This window comes from Abramis brama (genome assembly GCF_963993115.1).
Source record: "Abramis brama genome assembly, chromosome: 19".
Lineage (NCBI taxonomy): Eukaryota > Metazoa > Chordata > Actinopteri > Cypriniformes > Leuciscidae > Abramis > Abramis brama.
In genome coordinates, this window is record NC_139981.1 from 972,900 (window position 1) to 996,972 (window position 24,073).

General features: G+C 39.6%; 1 protein-coding gene across 3 annotated transcripts in view; it reads right to left on the reverse strand.

Moving 5' to 3' along the window:
- cfap46 (cilia and flagella associated protein 46) overlaps positions 1-24,073 on the reverse strand; it is a 112,343-nt gene that overhangs the window by 16,635 nt on the left and 71,635 nt on the right. The window contains exons 35-49 of one of the 3 annotated variants that reach the window (XM_084093968.1): positions 23,400-23,534; positions 21,685-21,885; positions 20,911-21,017; positions 20,632-20,814; positions 19,558-19,693; positions 13,272-13,463; positions 10,539-10,727; positions 9,363-9,470; positions 7,543-7,722; positions 7,218-7,391; positions 4,235-4,332; positions 2,367-2,437; positions 1,464-1,552; positions 1,249-1,352; positions 969-1,051 (exon numbers count right to left, since the gene is read on the reverse strand). In XM_084093968.1, the coding sequence (XP_083950094.1) occupies positions 969-1,051; positions 1,249-1,352; positions 1,464-1,552; positions 2,367-2,437; positions 4,235-4,332; positions 7,218-7,391; positions 7,543-7,722; positions 9,363-9,470; positions 10,539-10,727; positions 13,272-13,463; positions 19,558-19,693; positions 20,632-20,814; positions 20,911-21,017; positions 21,685-21,885; positions 23,400-23,534 (2,050 nt within the window). Of the gene's footprint in view, positions 1-968; positions 1,052-1,248; positions 1,374-1,445; positions 1,553-2,366; positions 2,438-4,234; positions 4,333-7,217; positions 7,392-7,542; positions 7,723-9,362; positions 9,471-10,538; positions 10,728-13,271; positions 13,464-19,557; positions 19,694-20,631; positions 20,815-20,910; positions 21,018-21,684; positions 21,886-23,399; positions 23,535-24,073 lie in introns of all 3 variants that reach the window. The other 2 variants (XM_084093967.1, XM_084093966.1) reach the window with 2 other exon arrangements.

Consider the following 24,073-nt stretch of genomic DNA (forward strand, 5'->3'; position numbering starts at 1 on the left):
ACTGTGCTCTGATTGGTCGGCTGGAGCAGTGTGTTGTGATTGGTCGAGCGCTTCGAGTGTGTTTGGGAAATGTCCCGCCCCTTACCATAACCGCCAGTTTAACACACTACTAACTCACTCAACCAGGCCCCGCCCCTTTATTCTGCGCATGAATTATTATAATGAGGAATAATGTGACGTGTCAAAAGAAAACTGAAGACTACACTGGAGGCGTTTCAGGAGTGCAGAAACACTGACTCTGATATAGAGAAGAACTGGAGCTTCTTCATGATCACACAACAACATTACACACTGGAGAAAGTTAAACATGTAAAATTGAATTATAGGTCCTCTGAAGTTCCATAAATTATGCATAAGAAGATGTTCAGTTAGCTTCAGTGTGCTTTATATTTACTTTATTTATTGTGAGCTTTACATTGCATGTGGGGATTTTTTATCGGTGCTTATTTTACAGCTAAAGATGAACTTGATCTCAGACGAATCTGATCAATATTTCAGCCCTTAAAGCTCCTCAGATGTCATATTTCATCTCCATATCAAACATCTTCTTATGTGCACACATCAATACAAACTCGCGCCGATACGCTCTCTTGAGAAACATTTTCCGACAGTGTTAGTAACAGCCGCTGAACACATGGGCGAAAAGCTAGTAGAGACATTCATCTCTTCTGCTCACCAAAGCTGCATTTATCTGATCAAAAATACAGTAAAAATGTACAATATTATTACATTTTAAATCATCTGTTTTCTATGTGAATATATAGTAACGTGTAATTTATTCCTGTGATCAAAGCTGAATTTTCAGCATCATTACTCCAGTCTTCAGTGTCACATGATCCTTCAGAAATCACTCTAATATGAGGATCTGATGCTCAAGAAACATTTATGATTATTATCAGTGTTGAAGGCAGTTAATGCTAATGCTAATCTCCATTCTAGACGTGTTCTGTCTGTCCAGGGTGTCGTACCCGGCAGAGGTTTATCAGTGGTTTTCTCCTCCTTGTCTTTGGCTCGGGCCGACGTGGAGATGGAGACGGACGGGGAACGAACACTGATAAGACAGAAGAGGAAATTAGAGAAAGATGAGGGCAGATCATCATATAGTTCACACAGGACGCTAACAATGGAACAGAAATGAACAGAAGGCACATTTATAGGTGCAATAACTCGTTACCAAAGTCAAATATGATTTTCCCGCCCCCAGATTCATGAGATTATGAATATGTGTGTGTGTGTGTGTTTTGGTACCTAAAGCATGAAAAGTCAAACTGTGAGAGAACAGGGTGCAGGTATTTCTCCATTTCCTCAAGCAGTGCTTTAAAACACTCGTCCAGCGCTCCAGCTTTCCCTTCCTTCATAAAGAGAGCGAAAGACTTCATTTTTCCACATTGAAAGGTGCTTTTCATGTTTTGTTTCCTCATTAAAGCTTGTGAACGGAGTCTCACGTGTGTCTGTGCGCTCACATGTTTGAACTCTTCCAGGCGTTTGTGGAGCTTCAGTAGAGATGATCTCTGAACATAGGCCTTGACCAGTCTAGAGCAGATCAGACCACCTAGAGAACACACACACACACACACACACACACACGTCAGCTCTCTAGCATCTCCACCTCACCAAACCTGGGCAAAACACACTGCCTCATAATGCAAACAACTGTAGAAAGCATGCACATAAAAAAAACACTAATTAAACTCACAACCAAATTATATATATATAAATATATATATATATATATATATATATATATATATATATATACACTAGCACTCAAACGTTTGGGGTCAGAAGACTTTTTTATAGAAATTAATACTTTTATTCATCAAGGATGCATTAAATTGATCAAAAGTGACAGTAAAGACATTTATAATGTTACAAAAGATTCTATTTCAAATAAATGCTGTTCTTTTGAACTTTCTATTCATCAAAGAATTTTGAAAAATTAAATGTTTTCAACATTGATAATAATCATAAATGTTTCTTGATCATCAAATCATCAAAAGGATCTCATTTTATTCATGTAAAATTGAATTTATTAACCTTTAATTTGATTATTAGTAGTAGTAGTAGTATTAGTATTGGTTACACTTTATTTGAAAGTGCTCTTGTTACAGTGTAATTATATAAATAAGTATCAAGTAATATTAATAAACAACATGAACTTTCTATATAATCAGGCTAAGGGTTTGGTTTAGGGTTCAGTTGCTTGTAATTGTGCATCATTTACTTTTATAACTATAGTAAATACATGTAAGACACGCAACAGGGACACTGTAAACGTATTACTCATTAACTAAGTCTGTGTCTGCAATGAAAAGAGGGAAAATGTGAAAACACAAAAACAAAGTAAAGGTTAGTTGGACGGTTACCTGTCGCACTCTTTCCTTTCTGAGTCTCTGTGGCTTTAACCCTCTCGTAGAACCCGCCGTACAGCACAGAACTACACCATCACACAACACACACCAGTTCATAGAATTAAACAGAATAGAAAAGAGAAATGAAGAACAGAGCAGTGTAAAATGCAATAGTCAAGTCAAGTCAAGTCAAGTCAAGTTTATTTATATAGCGCTTTTCACAATACAGATTGTATCAAAGCAGCTTCACAGTATTAAATTAAAATAATACATCAATGCTTGTTTCTAGTGGAAAATGTCCACGTTTGGTAATGCTGATCAATAGTATTGTTGATTGATTAATTAAATTAAATATCCCAAATATCCCCAACTGAGCAAGCCAAAGGCAACAGTGGCAAGGAACCGAAAAACTCCATCAGGTGACCTAATGGAGAAAAAAAAAAAAACCTTGGGAGAACCCAGGCTCAGTCGGGGGCCAGTTCTCCTCTGGCGTTTATGAACTAGAGGTTGGATTTAACTGTAAGATTAAAAGTATTATATGAATGCCTGGCTGAAGAGATGCGTCTTTAATCTAGTTTTAAACTGGGAGAGCGAGTCTGAGCAATGAACAGTATCAGGAAGACTATTCCAGAGTTTTGGAGCTAAATGTGAAAATGCTCTCCTTCCTTTGGTGGTTCTGGATATCCTAGGTATGACCAAAAGCCTCGAATTTATTGATCTTAAAGAGCGCGATGGATTATAGGGTGATAGAAGATCCGTTAAATAGACTGGAGCTAAACCGTTTAGGGCTTTATAAGTCAGTAGCAATACCTTGTAATTAATACGGAACTTTATAGGTAACCAATGTAGTGATGATAAAATTGGTGTTATATGATCATATTTTCTTGATCTAGTAAGAACTCTAGCGGCGGCATTTTGGACTAACTGTAGCTTGTTTATTGAGGATGCAGGACAACCGGCTAATAAAGCATTACAGTAATCTAGTCTCGAGGTCATGAATGCATGAACTAATTTTTCTGCATCAGAAACTGATAGCATGTTACGTAGCTTAGCAATGTTTCTAAGGTGGAAAAAGGCTGTTCTTGTAACATATGAAATATGATTTTCAAAAGACAGGTTGCAGTCTAGTATAACACCCAGGTCTTTTACTGTAGAGGATAAAGTAACAGGACATCCTTCTATGTTAAAGTTGTAGTGTGAGAGGTTTTGTGGGCGGTTTTTTAAACCGATGATTAGTACCTCTGTCTTGTCTGGATTTAATAAAAGAAAATTGTGCGTCATCCAATCTTTTATATCTTTAACACACTCTGTCAAATTGGATAATTTTGCGTTTTCATCTGGCCGTGATGAAATATAGATTTGAGTGTCATCAGCATAACAATGGAAACTAATTCCATGTTTCCTTATAATATTTCCAAGTGGCAGCATATATATTGAGAATAACAGAGGGCCCAACACAGATCCCTGCGGCACTCCATAGTTTACTGGAGTTATGATCGATTTTTCTCCATTCAAATAGACAAAATGGTAGCGGTCAGATAAGTATGATCTGAACCAACTTAATGCTTGTCCTTGAACACCAGTACAATAGAATTAAACAGAATAGAAAAGAGTAAAATACAATAGAGCAGAGTAGAACAGATAATAGAATACAGTAAAACAGAACAGAGGGGCAGAATAGAACAGAATAAAATACAGTAGAATAGAATAGAATGTAGAGCATGGTGTTTGATTTGGTTTGTAATGTGACACTACAGTCTTTACAGCTGGAATTACCGGTAAATATGCTTCATATTCAGTTTGGTTGAAGCTGCTTTGAAACAGTTTGTAAAGCATAAATCTAAACGCACATTTCCATAACAGAATAGAATCTGTCCTCCCACCTGTCCTCTGAGTGCTGGAGCAGCAGGATCCGGAAGTTTGGAGGCATTTCTCCCAGAATCCTCAGGTGGTTCGGGTTGATGGTCAGGTGACTGAAGGCCTGAAAGAGTGATGAGACACATGAAGCGTGAATCCTGATCAGATCGCAGTCTAAACTCAAATACTTCTACTCAATTCATCTCTGTTCTAGTCTGAATGTTTCTCCGGATGAATCGCTTCTGATTGAATGAGTTTCGTCATTTGTAATCATAAAGTCTTAAGTCTACTAAAAGAATAAATGTAAATGAATATGAGCAGCCTAAAGGACTATAAAGGAGCGACACACTAGACGTACTGTATCAGCATTTGGAAATATATATAAAGTGTATTAATTTAAGTTCAATCTGTAAAACTTAAAATGCTAACGTATTATGTACAGTAAAGTTCTGGCAACCACAGCTGCTGTTTTTACTGTACATTTCACTTTTTTATATTGCATGTATTGCAAACTTGAACTACACAGCCAAAAATGATATGTACTGTATATACACAAAAATGACATGCATATGCACACAAATGGCATGCATATGCACACAAATGGCATGCATATGCACAAAATGACATGGATATACACAAAAATGACATGAATATACACAAAAATGACATGCATATGCACACAAATGGCATGCATATGCACAAAATGACATGGATATACACAAAAATGACATGAATATGCACAAAAATGACATGCATATGCACAAAATGACATGCATATGCACAAAAATGACATGCATATGCACAACATGACATGTATATGCACAAAAATGACATGCATATGCACAAAATGACATGCATATGCACAAAATGACATGCATATGCACAACATGACATGCATATGCACAAAAATGACATGCATATGCACAACATGACATGCATATGCACAAAATGACATTCATATGTACAAAATGACATGGATATACACAAAAATGACATGAATATGCACAAAATGACATGCATATGCACAAAATAACATGGATATACACAAAAATGACATGAATATGCACAAAAATGACATGCATATGCACAACATGACATGCATATGCACAAAATGACATGCATATGCACAACATGACATGCATATCCTGTTAACCGTTGCCAGTGCGCCCGCGCACTGAAGCGTTTTTTTTTTTTTATTTAGTTCAAAGTTACTATCACATTTAATGTTATACCTTGACAAACTATACATCATTAAAAAGATATGACTCAAGTTTCAGTATTTGACCACTATTGTATTCTGAGAAACTTATAGCGACAGTTATTTCTTAATTTGTGTCAGGAGTTATGAAATGAAAAAATGAGTCGATACCTTTAATATGAATTATGAGCGTCAGCCGTTTTTATATTGAATCTATATTGATAGATTCTCATAGGTTTACATCAGATTTCTATAGACAGGAATAATATTTATTGAATTTATACCCAAATGCGTCGATGTAATCATTATGAGCGCTGGATACTGATGTAATGTGTTTTCAATCCATACCAACAGCCTGAGGGCGCTATATGCACAATAATAGTCCATATATGGAACACATGAAGAAGAGCCATAATCATGTGACATTCCAGGACGTCACTGATACACACACAGCTAACAGAGAGATTGCTGTAATGGATGTAACATGCAGATAAAGATGTTTTGAAGACAATAAACATGATTGCAATGACATTTGAGTTACCTGTGTTCTTCGAGCCATGCCAGGTATTTTCATAATAATAGATTATATTTATAATGTAATGCTAATCGATATAGACTTTATCATCGTGCAGAATACTATAAAATAATATATTTTCTGTCTGATTTTTTTATCTGAAGCCAAATTAGATCACAGAAGATTATTTAAAACACTCGACTTGCGTTATAAAGTAAGTTTGGAGCACAAACATGGTTTTAATCTCATAAATGGTCGTGTATTGATGGTGTGCTAAGCTAACATGCTAGCTATCCCCAGGTGCACCTGCCACCTAGTAGTTATTCTTTTATGATTTTTTCTAAATAGGGATGCTTACTGAAATGTTTCTTTATTCAAGAAGGGCAAATGTAAGTGTTCAAATGTAAGTGAGAACTTTGACAAAAGAAATTAGGGTTTGAAACCCTATGAATAGCCTGTGAATAGCCAGTTAGTAACTATAATGTTAGTAACATAGTAACTATAATGCAGACAAAAGAAATGCATATTTAGAGCCATAACCAGGCTGGAGAGGTGTGAATGTGTGCATGGGGAGACTGAGACTGAATGGGGATCGTTTGCACCACAAAACAATAGAGACAAAAGACTGAATGGATGCTTAGATGATGACTAAACATCAGTAGCATTTTAGAGTCTAATCAAAATAAAGTCATATATGACATGATCTTGAAAAACATTTAACTAAATACAGAGTTTTAGACTTACCATCTTCAGATTTTAAATATAACATGGTCACACATATGGCTTTAGCTGCAGTGCATTTCTAGATTGCTACAGTGCCAACTTCAATTTTATTTTCATGAAGATGTTTCATAAAAATAAGTGTCTAATAACAAAACTTTGAAGCTATTTAAAAAAAATTTTTTCATTATGACAATAATTAATTCTACATTGACAATAACCTGCCAGGTGTCAGCTTTCAAATGAGATCATACTTGTGTATTTAGTGCAAAGGGTTCATGAACTGTATCTGTTTCAGTTTGGGTATGCCATTTCTGTGGATTTTTCAAAAGTGGGGTTGCAGCTTAACAGGATATGCACAAAATGACATTCATATGCACAAAATGACATGGATATACACAAAAATGACATGCATATGCACAACATGACATGCATATACACAAAAATGACATGCATAAACACAAAATGACATGCATAAACACAAAATGACATGCATACTATGCTGAAGGACCACATGTAGTGTGAACGGCCCGTGACAGGGTGAGTGCATTAACATGAACAGGCTGTCAGTGAGTACCTTAGAGAGACGGCCGAGCTCTCGACTCACTGCTGTCAGCACACCGTCTGGTCTGTGACCCTGTGAAGACAGCAGCTTCTCCCGCAGGTTCATCAGCACACACACCTGAGACTCACTGACACCGGAGCAGATCGAGAGCAGGACGGAGCACATCTCGGCACAGCACACACCGCTCTGAGATCAGATCAATATTCATCAGCACACACACGCTCACACATCACATGTGTACATGCAGGTCACAAACACTAAAGCATTCAAATGACTGCTAATTTCTAAGTCACAGGTGTTTGAGTGCGTGATGACAGAGTGAGTTATGAACACACACCTGCAGTAGAGCGAGGAACTGTCCGCTGGCGCCGAGGTCAAACTGATCGTGACACTCCAGCAGATCTGAGCACACAGGAGGAAGAAGATGAGGAAGGTCGTGATGAAGACTCAGACTCACAGACTGACTGAGAGTTTCACTGGCCTGAGCCAACAGCCGCTGCGCTGCCCTCCGCTTGCTCTGATAACACACACACACACACACACACTTTTTAATATTGCAAACTTAAACTACACAGCCAAAAATGACATGCATATGCACAAAATTACATGAATGACATGAATGTATATGTGTGTGTGTGTGTGAGAGAGTGTGTGTGAGTGTGTGTGTGTGAGAGAGTGTGTGTGCACATGTACCTGCAGCTCTGCACTTTTGCCTGCACATCGTTGTGTGTGTGTGTGAGTGTGAGTGTGTGTGTGTGCACATGTACCTGCAGCTCTGCACTTTTGCCTGCACATCGTTGTGTGTGTGTGTGTGTGTGTGAGTGTGTGTGTGTGTGTGTGTGTGCACATGTACCTGCAGCTCTGCACTTTTGCCTGCACGTCGTTGTGTGTGTGTGTGTGTGTGTGTGAGTGTGTGTGTGTACATGTACCTGCAGCTCTGCACTTTTGCCTGCACGTCGTTGTGTGTGTGTGAGTGTGTGTGTGTGTGTGTGTGCACATGTACCTGCAGCTCTGCACTTTTGCCTGCACATCGTTGTGTGTGTGTGAGTGTGTGTGTGTGTGTGTGTGCACATGTACCTGCAGCTCTGCACTTTTGCCTGCACGTCGTTGTGTGAGTGTGTGTGTGTGTGTGTGTGTGTGCACATGTACCTGCAGCTCTGCACTTTTGCCTGCACGTCGTTGTGTGTGTGTGTGTGTGTGTGTGTGTGAGTGTGTGTGTGTGTGTGCACATGTACCTGCAGCTCTGCACTTTTTCCTGCACGTCGTTGTGTGTGTGTGTGTGTGTGTGAGTGTGAGTGTGTACATGTACCTGCAGCTCTGCACTTTTGCCTGCACGTCGTTGTGTGTGTGTGTGTGTGTGTGTGAGTGTGAGTGTGTATGTGTGTGCACATGTACCTGCAGCTCTGCACTTTTGCCTGCACGTCGTTGTGTGAGTGTGAGTGTGTGTGTGTGCACATGTACCTGCAGCTCTACACTTTTGCCTGCACATCGTTGTGTGTGTGTGTGTGTGTGTGTGAGTGTGTGTGTGTGTGTGTGCACATGTATCTGCAGCTCTGCACTTTTGCCTGCACGTCGTTGTGTGAGTGTGAGTGTGTGTGTGTGTGTGTGTGTGTGTGTGTGCACATGTACCTGCAGCTCTGCACTTTTGCCTGCACGTCGTTGTGTGTGTGTGTGTGTGTGTGTGTGAGTGTGTGTGTGTGTGTGTGTGAGTGTGAGTGTGTGTGTGTGTGCACATGTACCTGCAGCTCTGCACTTTTGCCTGCACGTCGTTGTGTGTGTGTGTGTGTGTGTGTGTGAGTGTGAGTGTGTGTGTGTGTGCACATGTACCTGCAGCTCTGCACTTTTGCCTGCACGTCGTTGTGTGTGTGTGTGTGTGTGTGTGTGTGTGTGTGAATGTGTGTGTGTACATGTACCTGCAGCTCTGCACTTTTGCCTGCACGTCGTTGTGTGTGTGTGTGTGAGTGTGAGTGTGTGTGTGTGTGCACATGTACCTGCAGCTCTGCACTTTTGCCTGCACGTCGTTGTGTGAGTGTGAGTGTGTGTGTGTGTGTGTGTGTGTGTGTGTGTGCACATGTACCTGCAGCTCTGCACTTTTGCCTGCACATCGTTGTGTGTGTGTGTGAGTGTGAATGTGTGTGTGTGTGTGTGCACATGTACCTGCAGCTCTGCACTTTTGCCTGCACGTCGTCTCTTCTCAGTTTCTGTCTTCAGTTGTTCCTCTTCATTATAGTCCTGGTTTTCCCGTCTCTCTGTCCCGTCCTCATCCTGGTGGAACAGCTCATATTGAGTCCATGTCAATCAATGACAGTCTGGAGAAAAGCGTCTTCAAGAGGGTGCATTAATGCCGAGCGCAGAATCAAGCGTTTAAACAGGTGGAGAAGAATGAAAATCTATACTGTGACTGACATAAAAGCTTATTTTCCTCTCAGACCCTCTTAACTACACGATGTGAATATGTAATGATGCTGCTGGGTGGGAGACTGCCATTTTCAAGGACAAATGACAAAAACGATTTTTTAAAAACATTATAACTAGGTTTCCATCAATGTTTAATGATTTTTTTTCAACCTTTCTAGTCATTCGCTCACTGCTTAACCACCATAGCTTAACGCATCATTGTAGAAACTAACTAGCCAGTCACGACTGTTTCCCAAAACCGGTCTGGCGTCAAAACTGTCGAGCTGTAGTTCCAGTCACATAAACTGTGCTTTCAGGGAAAAGCCTCATCATTCAACTATGATGCGTATGGGAAACACAGCCCTGATCAATTCTGATTCATTGATCAAAAAATGCCTTAAAACAGCAAATCATGCACAAATTGGACATGTAAAAATTAAACAAAAATGTAAAAAATACACTAAATATTGTGAAATATTATTGTAATGTAAATCATCTGTTTTCTATGTGAATATATAGTAAAGTGTAATTTATTCCTGTGATCAAAGCTGTATTTTCAGCATCATTACTCCAGTCTTCAGTGTCACATGATCCTTCAGAAATCACTCTAATATGATGATTTGATGCTTAAGAATCATTTATGATTATTATCAAATACTATTTTTCTGTAAACTGTGATGCATTTTATTTGTCAGGATTCAAACAGCATTTATTTGATTTAATGTGTTTATACTGTCACTTTCGATCAATTTAAAGCATCCTTGCTGAATAGACGTAACACTTTTCATCATATGCATTATATGAGAGTGTGTGTATACAATATTATAAAATATTGTAGAGTAGTGCATAACTAGAAAACATGGAATTTCCATGACATTTAAAGGGCATTTTAAGCAGTCGGTGTGTGTGTGTGTGTGTGTGTGTGTGTGTGTGTACCGCGACGGGCTCGTCCCGCAGTGTGCATGGGTACAGCGGGTCTCTCTGCTGGGTTAGTATTCTCAGACACCTTCCCAGCATGCCGAGCGAACGAGCCCTGGTCTCCACACAGTCCAGCGAGAGCGAACTGACAGATGAGAGGAGCGTCAGAGCGTCCTGAGCCAGAGAGAGTCCCACAGCAGACCAGTCCTGAGGACACACACACACACACACACACACAGGACAAGTGTGAAAACCCACTGCAGATAAACCAGATGACAGTTCTGGGGAAAAGATTTCAGATCTTTAATTTGATGAAAGGCAAGTACAAACTTTCAAAGGAAAAATCAAAAAGTCAACTCCAAAAACGTCCACAAAGTAAATCCAGAGGGAATATAAAGATGTTCTCGAGAGTCAACACAAGAGAAGAGGAATAGTTCCAGCAGGAAGATCTCAAAAGTTCACAAACAAAGAAGATCTGTGAGAAACTCCAAAATATTCAAAAAGCAAATGTCAAGAAAACAAAACAAAGGAACCATTCCAGGAACAAAGTAGATTTTAAAGCAGTCAACAAGCAGAGCCAGAGATTGAGCTCGACGTGATCATGACACGAGAAACACTGAGCGAAGCACTCATGAGAAGAGTGAGTGAAGACAGGACAGGTTTACCATGGAGAGGTGGAGTAAAGTACCAGAGCTTCTCAGTGATTTTAGTCCCGTCCAAAAGTGCATCTCAGTGATCATTACGGACAACATCCCTATTCACACTGGACTAGTATTATCTGCGGACCTCGAGTGATCTACTGTAGATCTACTACTCCATCATTTCCTGTTTAAAAGTAGTTTCCCACACACACCATCAGATCAGAGAGAAGATCGACAGCACTCGTTAGAGGCACGAAACATCTTTTAGCGTGAGGTAAGTGCCTATTACCAACACAATCCAATCTGAAGTTAATTAACACATCGTTCGACCGGACATAACAGTTTTATATATATAAATATAGGTTATATGTGTTTGCGCACGTGATATCAGGAAGCAGCGTAACACACACATGAGGACAGGAGTGACGGCGGTGTGTGAATCGAGTTACTCCCACTTCTGCTAGTGTTACTGAGATCTCCTCTCCCGTGTGAACTGGCCATTAATATTACAGACGTCCTGTGGTAAAATCACATTACTCCATCTACCCTGGTAAAGCTAATCCTGTCTGAATGGGCTTTAAATACACAAACAGGGAACAAGGCACAGGTGACAACAATATGACATCATGACAGACTGAAAACCAACAATAGACGCAATAGCGGCCTCTAGTGGCCAGAAAGAAGTCTATAACCCTGACACTCACCCTCTCACACACACACACACACACACACACACACACCCTCTCATGTTCAGTGAGATCAGCGCTGATGAAGTCCTCCACTGCTCTTTCCACACACACACACACACACACACACACACACACACTCACCCTCTCATGATTGGTGGGTTTCTCACACACACACACACACACACAATCACACACACACACACACACACACACACACACACACCCTCTCATGTTCAGTGAGATCAGCACTGATGAAGTCCTCCACTGCTCTCTCCACACACACACACACACACACACACACTCACCCTCTCATGATTGGTGGGTTTCTCACACACACACCCTCTCATGTTCAGTGAGATCAGCACTGATGAAGTCCTCCTCTGCTCTCTCCACACACACACACACACACACACACACACGCACTCACCCTCTCATGATTGGTGGGTTTCTCACACACACACACACACACACAATCACACACACACACACACTCACCCTCTCATGTTCAGTGAGATCAGCGCTGATGAAGTCCTCCACTGCTCTCTCCACACACACACACACACACACACACACACACACACACACACACACACCCTCTCATGATTGGTGGGTTTCTCACACACACACACACACAATCACACACACACACACACACACACACACACACACGCGCACACACACACACACACACACACACACACACACACACACACACTCACCCTCTCATGTTCAGTGAGATCAGCGCTGATGAAGTCCTCCACTGCTCTCTCCACACACACTCACCCTCTCATGATTGGTGGGTTTCTCACACACACACACACACACACACAATCACACACACACACACACACACACACTCACCCTCTCATGTTCAGTGAGATCAGCGCTGATGAAGTCCTCCACTGCTCTCTCCACACACACACACACACACACACACACACACACACACACACACACACCCTCTCATGATTGGTGGGTTTCTCACACACACACACACACAATCACACACACACACACACACACACACACACACACACACACGCACACACACACACACACACACACACACACACACACACACACACACACACTCACCCTCTCATGTTCAGTGAGATCAGCGCTGATGAAGTCCTCCACTGCTCTCTCCACACACACTCACCCTCTCATGATTGGTGGGTTTCTCACACACACACACACACACACACACACACACACACACTCACCCTCTCATGTTCAGTGAGATCAGCGCTGATGAAGTCCTCCACTGCTCTCTCCACACACACACACACACACACACACACACACACACACACACTCACCCTCTCATGATTGGTGGGTTTCTCACACACACACACACAATCACACACACACACACACACACACACACACACACGCACACACACACACACACACACACTCACCCTCTCATGTTCAGTGAGATCAGCGCTGATGAAGTCCTCCACTGCTCTCTCCACTGAGCACTTCCTGTCCCGGCTGATGGACTTCCTGTTCTCCTCGGCACACTGGAGGTCCAGCATGAACAGGGCGAGATCGGCCAGAGCCAGTCTCAGACACACACACACACGCACCGCAGGGAGGTTACGCCAACCGGACTGCAGGAGACACACACACACACACACACACATGAGAACATCACAACTTCATTCTGATCTGCGTCAGTGTGGATTTCGGACACTGAACCAACATTGTGTGGGCCTTCTCTCAGGCCGCGGAGGCATGGTAGTGGACTCGTGTTTTGCTACACACTTTATGCCACCAAGCGTTGTTTGTTTTCTTCTTATTTAAATCCAGATCATTGATTTACAAAACACTGATTGAAATTAAGGTACAAATGATACAAAACGCAACTTATGAAGTGGTCAAAAATTGTCTCCGACATATTCACGCCCTTTATGACGTATCCCATTTTTGATGTTTTCTTTCTTAATTAACAGATTAAAACAAAACAAAACAAACAAATAATATCATAAAATTTGAACAAAAATATGAAACCATATGAATGTAATGGCTACAACAAACACTGATTATCATCTGGATTCTGTTGATTGTTCAAGTCAATATGCAGTTCAGCTCTTTTACTCGCATAATGAGACATTTACTTTCAACGAGAAACTGAGAATGAGAATTGATGTGATGGTGTGTGTGAAGAATACATATTTGACCATTAATGAGCATTATTGTTTGAGTGACAGTTATTATTTAATGCTGGGCAATGATTAATCGCGATTAATCGCATCCAAAATAAAAGTTTGTGTTTACATATGTGTGTGTACTGTGTATAATTATTTTGTATATATAAATACAGACATACATTATATATATATATATATATAGTACATATTTGCATGTATATACTGTATATATATTTATACATCATTTATATTATACATAATATCAATATTTTATATATAAATAACACATTTTTCTTAAATATATACATGCATGTGTGTATATTTATATATACTAAATAATTATACACAGTACACACACATATATTATGTAAACAAAAACTTTTATTTTGGATGCGATTAATCATGATTAATCATTGCCTTATTATAATTTGATGAACATTACAAAAACAAGCAAACATTTACATACTCGATGAATCATTCAAATACAGAACACGATTACACGACTTGAATTGAAATAACTAGTGCAAAATGCCCGTGCAAAATCAGTTTTTGAGTGTGTTTTTAGTAATTGTTGGTTTGGTGTGTTTGAGTGCTCATTGTTACAATTGCACAGCAAAAGTTCAGTGACATTTGTTATTTGTGCATGGTAGAAAGCACACAGTGAACTCTGAGAAAACGCTATGCTTGAGGAAACAGTTTGTGAATAGGCTACTACAAATGATGCCCGTGAAAGAGACTGTGAATGCATTGAATAGGATATGTTTAGTTGGTGAATAGCATAGGCTACTATTACACAGTAGCGATAACTTTAAGCGCACCAGAATGAAATATATTCAGAAGTAAACAGCACAGCTGACTTACAGATTCAGTTTACATCCACAAATGAATAAGCGCGTTGATTCAGGGAGCAGTGCAAAGTGCCCGTGCAAAATCAGTTTTTGTGAGCTGATCGCCGTCAGAAAAGTTCAGGAGATATTTCTTAGTGATGGCTGATTTCAACAGTTTCAATATGATAGCATTTTGAAAAAAAAGTGTCATGAATTTATTGCATTTTTGGGGAAAAATAATCCATTTTTATAATAAATCTTTGAAAATCCAAATCTGGATTTGAATTTTTTATGTCATCGGACTAACGGTTTGAGAGATATGCGGTTAACAGACACACACACAGACAGACACAGACAGACACACAGACAGACACACAGACAGACACACAGACAGACACACAGACAGACACACAGACAGACACACAGACAGACACAGACAGACACACAGACAGACAGACACAGACAGACACACACACAGACAGACACAGACAGACACACACACACACACACACAGACAGACACAGACAGACACACAGACAGACACACAGACAGACACAGACAGACACACAGACAGACACAGACAGACACACAGACACACACACAGACAGACACACAGACAGACACAGACAGACACAGACAGACACACAGACAGACACAGACAGACACACAGACAGACACACAGACAGACACAGACACACACACAGACAGACACACAGACAGACACACAGACAGACACACAGACAGACACAGACAGACACACAGACAGACACACAGACAGACACAGACACACACACAGACAGACACACAGACAGACACACACACACACAGACAGACACAGACAGACACACAGACAGACACACACACAGACAGACACACAGACAGACACACACAGACACACAGACAGACAGACACAGACAGACACACACACAGACAGACACAGACAGACACACACACACACACACACACAGACAGACACAGACAGACACACAGACAGACACACAGACAGACACAGACAGACACACAGACAGACACAGACAGACACACAGACACACACACAGACAGACACAGACAGACACACAGACAGACACAGACAGACACAGACAGACACACAGACAGACACACAGACAGACACAGACAGACACACAGACAGACACACAGACAGACACAGACACACACACAGACAGACACACAGACAGACACACAGACAGACACACAGACAGACACAGACAGACACACAGACAGACACACAGACAGACACAGACACACACACAGACAGACACACAGACAGACACACACACACACAGACAGACACAGACAGACACACAGACAGACACAGACAGACACACACACAGACAGACACAGACAGACACACAGACAGACACACAGACAGACACAGACACACACACAGACAGACACACAGACAGACACACACACACACAGACAGACACAGACAGACACACAGACAGACACAGACAGACACACACACAGACAGACACAGACACACACACAGACAGACACAGACACACACACAGACAGACACACAGACAGACACACACACAGACAGACACAGACAGACACAGACAGACACACAGACAGACACAGACAGACACAGACAGACACACAGACACACACACAGACAGACACACAGACAGACACACACACAGACAGACACAGACAGACACAGACAGACACACAGACAGACACAGACAGACACACAGACAGACACAGACAGACACACAGACAGACACACAGACAGACACACAGACAGACACAGACACACACACAGACAGACACACAGACAGACACACAGACAGACACACACACAGACAGACACAGACAGACACAGACAGACACACAGACAGACACACAGACAGACACACAGACAGACACAGACACACACACAGACAGACACACAGACAGACACACAGACAGACACACAGACAGACACACACACAGACAGACACACAGACAGACACAGACAGACACACACACAGACAGACACAGACAGACACACAGACAGACACAGACAGACATACAGACAGATGTTCCTGTAATTTATAGATAGATTTGTTTGAATAATTAATCTGTGAACGTGCAGAAGCATGGAAACCAAACTCAGTAAAAGTGCGTCTGATTTGTTTCCCACAAACACTTTTGCTAGAGCAATCCCGCTGTAAATCTGGGTTAGAAGAGCGAACGCTGAACGGGTTATGAATTATTCATCAGGGTCAGAGACTGAGGAAATGGAGGATGAAAACAGGAAGTGACCCGGTCTTACAGGAACGACCGGTTCACAAATGAGTTACGTGACCAAAAACACTTCTTTTGTTCATTCACTTCTTCAATCTTAAAGTCCCCCTGTGGTGAAAGTCCAGCTTTTAATGTTGTTTGTGTGTCTATGTGGTGTTTGTAATGTGCTTTAAGACAAACCATGTGTAAATTCATAAGTCGACTCCATTGCTGAGTATTTTCTCCTTAAAACTGCAGTGAACCAAAGACAGTCTCAAAAACACGCTTTGAAATCGCTGGTGTTTCTGACGTCACAAACTACCTTGTAACCAATCAGATCAACGTGTGATCGTCAACCAGTGGATCTCTGAGCTGAGTGAGTGAGTGGAGGCGGAGCTCATTTGCATATTCATAGAACCACGCATACTAAATGAGGCAAGGGTGTCGAGTTACATTCAAGATATTTTAAGACATGAAAAATGCTTAAATATGTCATTTTGGTGATCAAAGATGAGTTTTAAGGGATAAAATGATTGACTACAGGGAGAATTTAAGAAAATCTCAGATGTGTCGCGGGTCAGTGCATTCAGTTTTAAAGTGAATCATTTACCTCCTGTTTCTTATGTTAATAAAGTTAATCAAACAACTAAAGAACAAAAGAAAAAGTGAGAATGATTCACTGAATAACGTCTGTAGCTTTAATAGGTCTCAGTAATAGGCTACAGTTTTCACAAGCACTGTAAAGTACTTTATTTAATTTGTATCTTTGTTCTCTTGTATTAATTTGTGCTTAATTTTTTTAATTTGGTCTTGTTTTATTATTGACTGTTTACTTGAGATCTTCCAGATGTTTTTTTCAGAGTTTTTTTACAGTGATAAAAATAAAGTGCAATGGTTTGTTTTATTCTAGTGATCATCAAAACGGAGGTTATTTCCTATTCTCAAAACCGATGGCAGGTTTTGTCTCATGCATCACTGAGACATATCTCTCGAAGGGCTCTTTATGGGAAAGCCAGCCGTTCTCAGTGTAATATATGTGAGTGAACAGAGACGTGTGTGCTGGATTGACGTGTTCGGGGCGGCAGCACCATCTGCTGTAGGAGAGACTCAATCTAACGGAGGAATAAACCTCCATCAGACGCTGGTGTTAAAGCCAGCGCAGGTGTTAAATCAGGTGCAAACAACATGTGTTCTGATTTATGCATGATCCCACAGACGGATCCAGAATGCATGCCTGCAAACAAGCAGCGGTTCAGTTTGCATTTGTGATTTAAAGGGACAAAACAGTAATTCTGTCATCATTACTCGCCCTCGTGTCGTCGAACCTGATGTTCGTTCTTCTGTGGAAAACAAAAGGAAATCTAGATGAAATCTGCTTTAATGTGTTTCAGGGCCCTATGAAAATATGCTTTATTTTCCCCAAAATTCCTTTGATTTTTTTTTTTTTTTCATTTTAAATTTTCTAGATTCCTTTTTTTTTCTGGACTCCAATTCATTGTTACATTAAATCCAAGTAATCAATTGATCAATAAATAATAGAAATCATCAAACGTATACAATGTAACAACAATTTACTTGAAGTTAAACAAGTTTAACATGTTATTTTTTCCAAAATTCCATTTTATTTTTCCAAAATTCTGTGATTTTCCTTTTAGTTGTTCTGATAATCATTTTAATGCATCTCTAATCAATTGAATTCATAAAACTTTAACAACTTAATAATTTATTATTATCATTTTACAATAACACGGCCCTATGAAATGTTTTATTTTTACAGAAATTTTGCTGTGTTTTAATTTTTCTTGATTTATAATTTAATAAAAATTTATTATCAAAAATGAAGTAATAAAATAAAGACATAAAACAATGACAATTTATTTAATCTTTTAAAATGTAATAAGTTTATTTGCAAACAAAATACTGAGGTTTACTGTTAAAATACTGTGTGATTATTCCTTAAAGTTAAATGATTTTATTATTATTAATATTATAACTTTGAGAGGTAAATTCTACAATACAATAGTGCTATATTTCGGTCACAATTTCTTCAAGTTAAACCAAACTTTTATTTTGGCTTTCCTCATATGGACCAAGAGCAGCTTGGAGATTCTTCAAAATATCTCCTGTTTAAAAGTGAATAAATGACAGCAGGATTTTGAACAATTCCTTTAAATCAAAAGGCACAAGAGTCTAATTACTTTAGCAATTCAGATTTCCTCATTTGGTCAATGTGTTCATCGCCCTCTTTTCATAAGTACGAGCACCTAGAGAGCTTTGTAATAAGATAATCCGTTTGAGAAAATGAAAATCCATAATGCAGCGTGAGGCAAAATGAATTAGATGAGCCGGTGAGCTGTTCCAGAGAGCTTAACGAACGCAGAACCCAATCACATTTCCCCGTGTGCTAATCACGTTTGTTCCCCTCGAAAGAAACGGGTTATCGACAAACAAATGTGATTAATGCAACGTGCTTCTGATGATCATCAAACATCTCGTACCTCGTGAGGAGGAAGAACGTTCAGGGCTTCAGCGACGACTTCCTCCTGAAGAAACACGGCTTTCTTCATAATGGCGAAGGCGTGCAGAAGGTGGCGCTGTTTCTCCTCTTCACTCGACGCATCAACAGCCAGCATTCTGGATGAAAACACAAAATACAACATCCGATTCAAATCTACAAACAAACAACAACGTGCATTTAATTCTGGTCACATGACCTTTGATTAATTGAGACCTGGAATTAAATGAGAGAACACAAAGTTTTTGTTGGTTTAAAAATGCATTTGTCACAAAGCAGGATTACTGAAGTAGAGAAAGATCAAAGGTGATGTTTATGAATATATGAAAAGGTCATGAATATTTCCAAGTCAAATCTCACCCAAAAAAACATTACATACACTACTGTTCAAAAGTTTGGGGTTGGTAAGATTTTTAATGTGTCTTTTGCTCACCAAGGCCACATTTATTTGATAATTTTTTTTTATTTTATTATTTTGAAAAATTATTACAATGTAAAATAAAAATATTTTGTAACATAATACATTTTTACTGTCACTTTAATAAACGTAAAATATTAAATTTTGACCCCAAACTTGAGTGAGTGAGTGTGTATGTGCGCGTGCATGTGTGTTAGAGTGTGTGTGAGTGTGTGTGAGTGTGTGTGTGCGCGTGTGTGTGTGTGCGTGTGAATGTGTGTGCGCCTGTGTGTGTGCCTGTGTGTGTGAGTGTGTGTGAGAGTGTGTCTGTGTGTGTCTGTGTGTGTGTCTGTGTGTGTGAGTGTGTGTGTGTGTGTGTGTGTGTGTGTGTGAGTGTGCGTGCGCCTGTGTGCATGTGCATGTGTGTTAGAGTGTGTGTGTGCCTGTGTGTGTGTGAGTGTGTGTGTGCGTGTGTGCATGTGTGTTAGAGTGTGTGTGAGTGTGTGTGTGTGTGTGTGTGTGTGTGTGTGTGTGTGTGTGTGTGAGTGTGAGTGTGTGTGTGCGTGTGAGTGTGTGTGTGTGTGTCTGTCTGTGTGTGTGTGTGTGTGTGTGTGTGTCTGTCTGTGTGTGTGTGTGTGCGTGCGTGTTCACGTGTTGCACCTCAGCGTGTCGGCGTGTTCTAGCATGGCCTCAGCGGAGTGTGTCCTGTATCTCAGCTGCAGGAGTTCAGAGGAAGTGTGTGTGAGTGTGTCACACACTGAGGTCAACATCTGCAGGTCCGCATCACTCAGACAGAACAGCGGAGACGCAGGACGAAGCAAACGCCGGCGTAAAACAGCCCCTCTTCACACACACACACACACACACACACACAGGAATGAGTGTCGCTGTAACTCAGCTCAGATCATCAGATGCTGATCATCATGTGAGTGAGTGCACCTGGTCTCCAGCGACGCGATGAGGAAGCGAAGGGCCGAGGCTCGGTTCTGTCTCTGCTCTAGAACCGCTCTGATGGTTCCGCACGCCTGTTCTGTGATCTCACACACCTGCACAACACACAGCACGATTCACAACATTACTCTCCTAGAAATGCATAGTATAGAAATTTTCAACAAATGCACTTTTCATTTAATTTGACGTATTGAGCCTAAGAACTAAAGCAGCTGTAATATATTATAATATGGAAACATAAGAGTTCATTAGAGTTCATTAGAGTTCATAAGAGTTCATTAGAGTTCATAAGAGTTCATTAGAGTTCATAAGAGTTCATTAGAGTTCATAAGAGTTCATAAGAGTTCATTAGAGTTCATTAGAGTTCATAAGAGTTCATAAGAGTTCATTAGAGTTCATTAGAGTTCATAAGAGTTCATAAGAGTTCATTAGAGTTCATTAGAGTTCATAAGAGTTCATTAGAGTTCATAAGAGTTTGATGCAGACATCAGTTTGGTGTCAATTACTGTTATAGCTTTTAGAAACTGTATGTGTGTGTATATATGTATATGTATATATAATGCATAAATATATATACATACATACATATATATAAATATATACATACACTATAAACAAAAATTCAAGGGGGTTAAAAATTATTTCTTTCTTTCTCAAAACACTGAGTTTTGATTAGTAAGTGATCAGTATATGTATGTGTTTTCACACATGATCATTGGCTGTTAAATTTAATTGGCTGATTGGCTGTCAATCATTGTGCACCTGATGATGCGTGTCCTGTCCTCCTCGTCCCACCACAGCGTTCATCAGCGTCTGAACGAGCCGGTAGAAGAACTCCTCGTCTCCTCCGATCTCCTGCGCTCGCTCACACAGGACCACGGCCTCGCTGTATCTCTGCTCCTGATTGGCCAGAACAGCCAGCAGGTGTAAACTCTCGGCCAATGACGTCTGATCACCAAGTTTCTGAAGCACACGTATAGAAATAATGAGGTGTGCATCATTTAAAGTTCCTCCAAGTTCCCCAAAGACCTCGTCAAGATCTTTAAAGAAGAGCTTTACAGAAAACACTGCAAACATGCTTTTCTTACTCAGTATTTTTGTCTTGTTTCCAGTCCAAATATCTAAAGATTCTTAAATCAAGAAGCATTTACTAGATGAGTAAAATGCCATAAGATATTATGTCTTGTTTTCTGGGGGAATTAATAAAAAATAGGTGAGTTTTTGCTTAAAACAAGCAAAATGATCTGCCAATCGGGTAAGAAAAATGTTTGAATTAAGATTATTAATTAAGTATTAAACTTAATTTTGATTAATTCCCCCGGAAAACAAGACATACTACCTTATGGTATTTTCCTCATCTAGTAAATGCTTCTTGATTTAAGAATGTTTGATATTTGGACTGGAAACAAGACAGAAATACTGAGTAAGAAAAGCATGTTTGCAGTGTGTGAAGCAGCGCATGTCTGGGACTCGTTAAGGTAGCGGATGATTGACTGAAATTACACTGTGAATTACACACTGCAGGAAAAATATCTACAATTAATATCTTTACAACAAAATACATTTGAGAGGCATTCATTTTCTTTTCTCGTAAGATCAATTATATTGGTGATTGACTGATAGTAGGGACCATGAAAATGACACTTTAAAAATACTTTCTATGCTAAAATGCATTTAATGACTTCAAACACACCCATTCAAACATGTGCAGTCAGTATGAAAAAAATAATAATGACAAGGACGCATTAAATTGATCAAAAGTGACAGTAAAGACATTTATAATGTTACAAAAGATTCTGTTTTAAATAAATGCTGTTCTTTTGAACGTTCTATTCATCAAAGAATCCTGAGAAATAAAATGTATCACAGTTTCCACAAAAATATGAACACTGATAATAATCATAAATGTATCTTGATCATCAAATCATCATATTAATGATTTCTGAAGGATCATGTGACACTGAAGACTGGAGTAATGATGCTGAAAATTCAGCTTTGATCACAGGAATAAATTACACTTTACTATATATTCACATAGAAAACTGATGATTTACATTACAATAATATTTCACTGTTTTTACTGTATTTTTGATCAAATAAATGCAGCTTTGGTGACTTTTGAACGGTAGTTCACTTAATTTAAATAATGATTTTATATTAAATCTAGTGCAATATGTGTTATTTAGTTAATTAACTGGTCTTAAATCAGAAATACAAACCTATGATTTCTCCAGGAATAACTTGCCTATCATTACACAAAAGGTCTTATTTTTTCCATCCAAAAATCTGTTTAAATCTGAGCTCACACTGATTATTGGCAGATGTTTTAATAATTAAATGTCTTACTTTATTTCCTAACAGACACTTTTGTAGTTTACTAACAAAACATGAGACTTCTCATACAACAATCATTCAACACTTTCAGTCATTGCTAAATTTCAAGAGGAATTCCTTCATGTGTGTTTGTCCACGCTCACCTCGGCTGTCAGGTGTGTGTGATTCAGCAGGACTTTAGCCGGCTCAAACAGGTTCATACTGATACACACATCGGCCTTCGCCAGCCAGTGTCCGGTTACTGTCCTTCTACTCGGATCCTCTTCAGCGAACAGCGTCTGACAGGGTTCAGTGTGTTAGTGTGACATTAAACACATCAGAAAACATCACAAAATAGCTTGATTCCCAACTGATTTTCACTCACATTGTCTTGCTACTAAACCATTAATCATTTACACCGCAAAAAATGCTTTTCTTACTTTTTATTTTTGTCTTGTTTTCAGTCCAAATATCAAAAAAATCTTAAATCAAGATGCATTTACTAAAGTAGTAAAATGCCATAAGATATTATGTCTTGTTTTCTGGGGAAATAAATACAAATTAAGTGAGTTTTTGCTCCAAAAAAAGCAAAATTATCTGCCAATAAGGTGAGAAAAATAATCTGGTTTTATTTTATTTATAATCTGGATTAATTCCCCTGGAAAACAAGACATAAAATCTTATGAAATCATAAGAAAAGCATTTTTGCATTGCAATCATTTACTGTTTTTCCTAATTTTCCCCTTTTTATATCACGATCTGCTTCTCTTGTATGCATGACTATTTCCAACTCAATTCTTAATGTATAGCTAACTGAATTGACCTGTTTTTGTCCTTT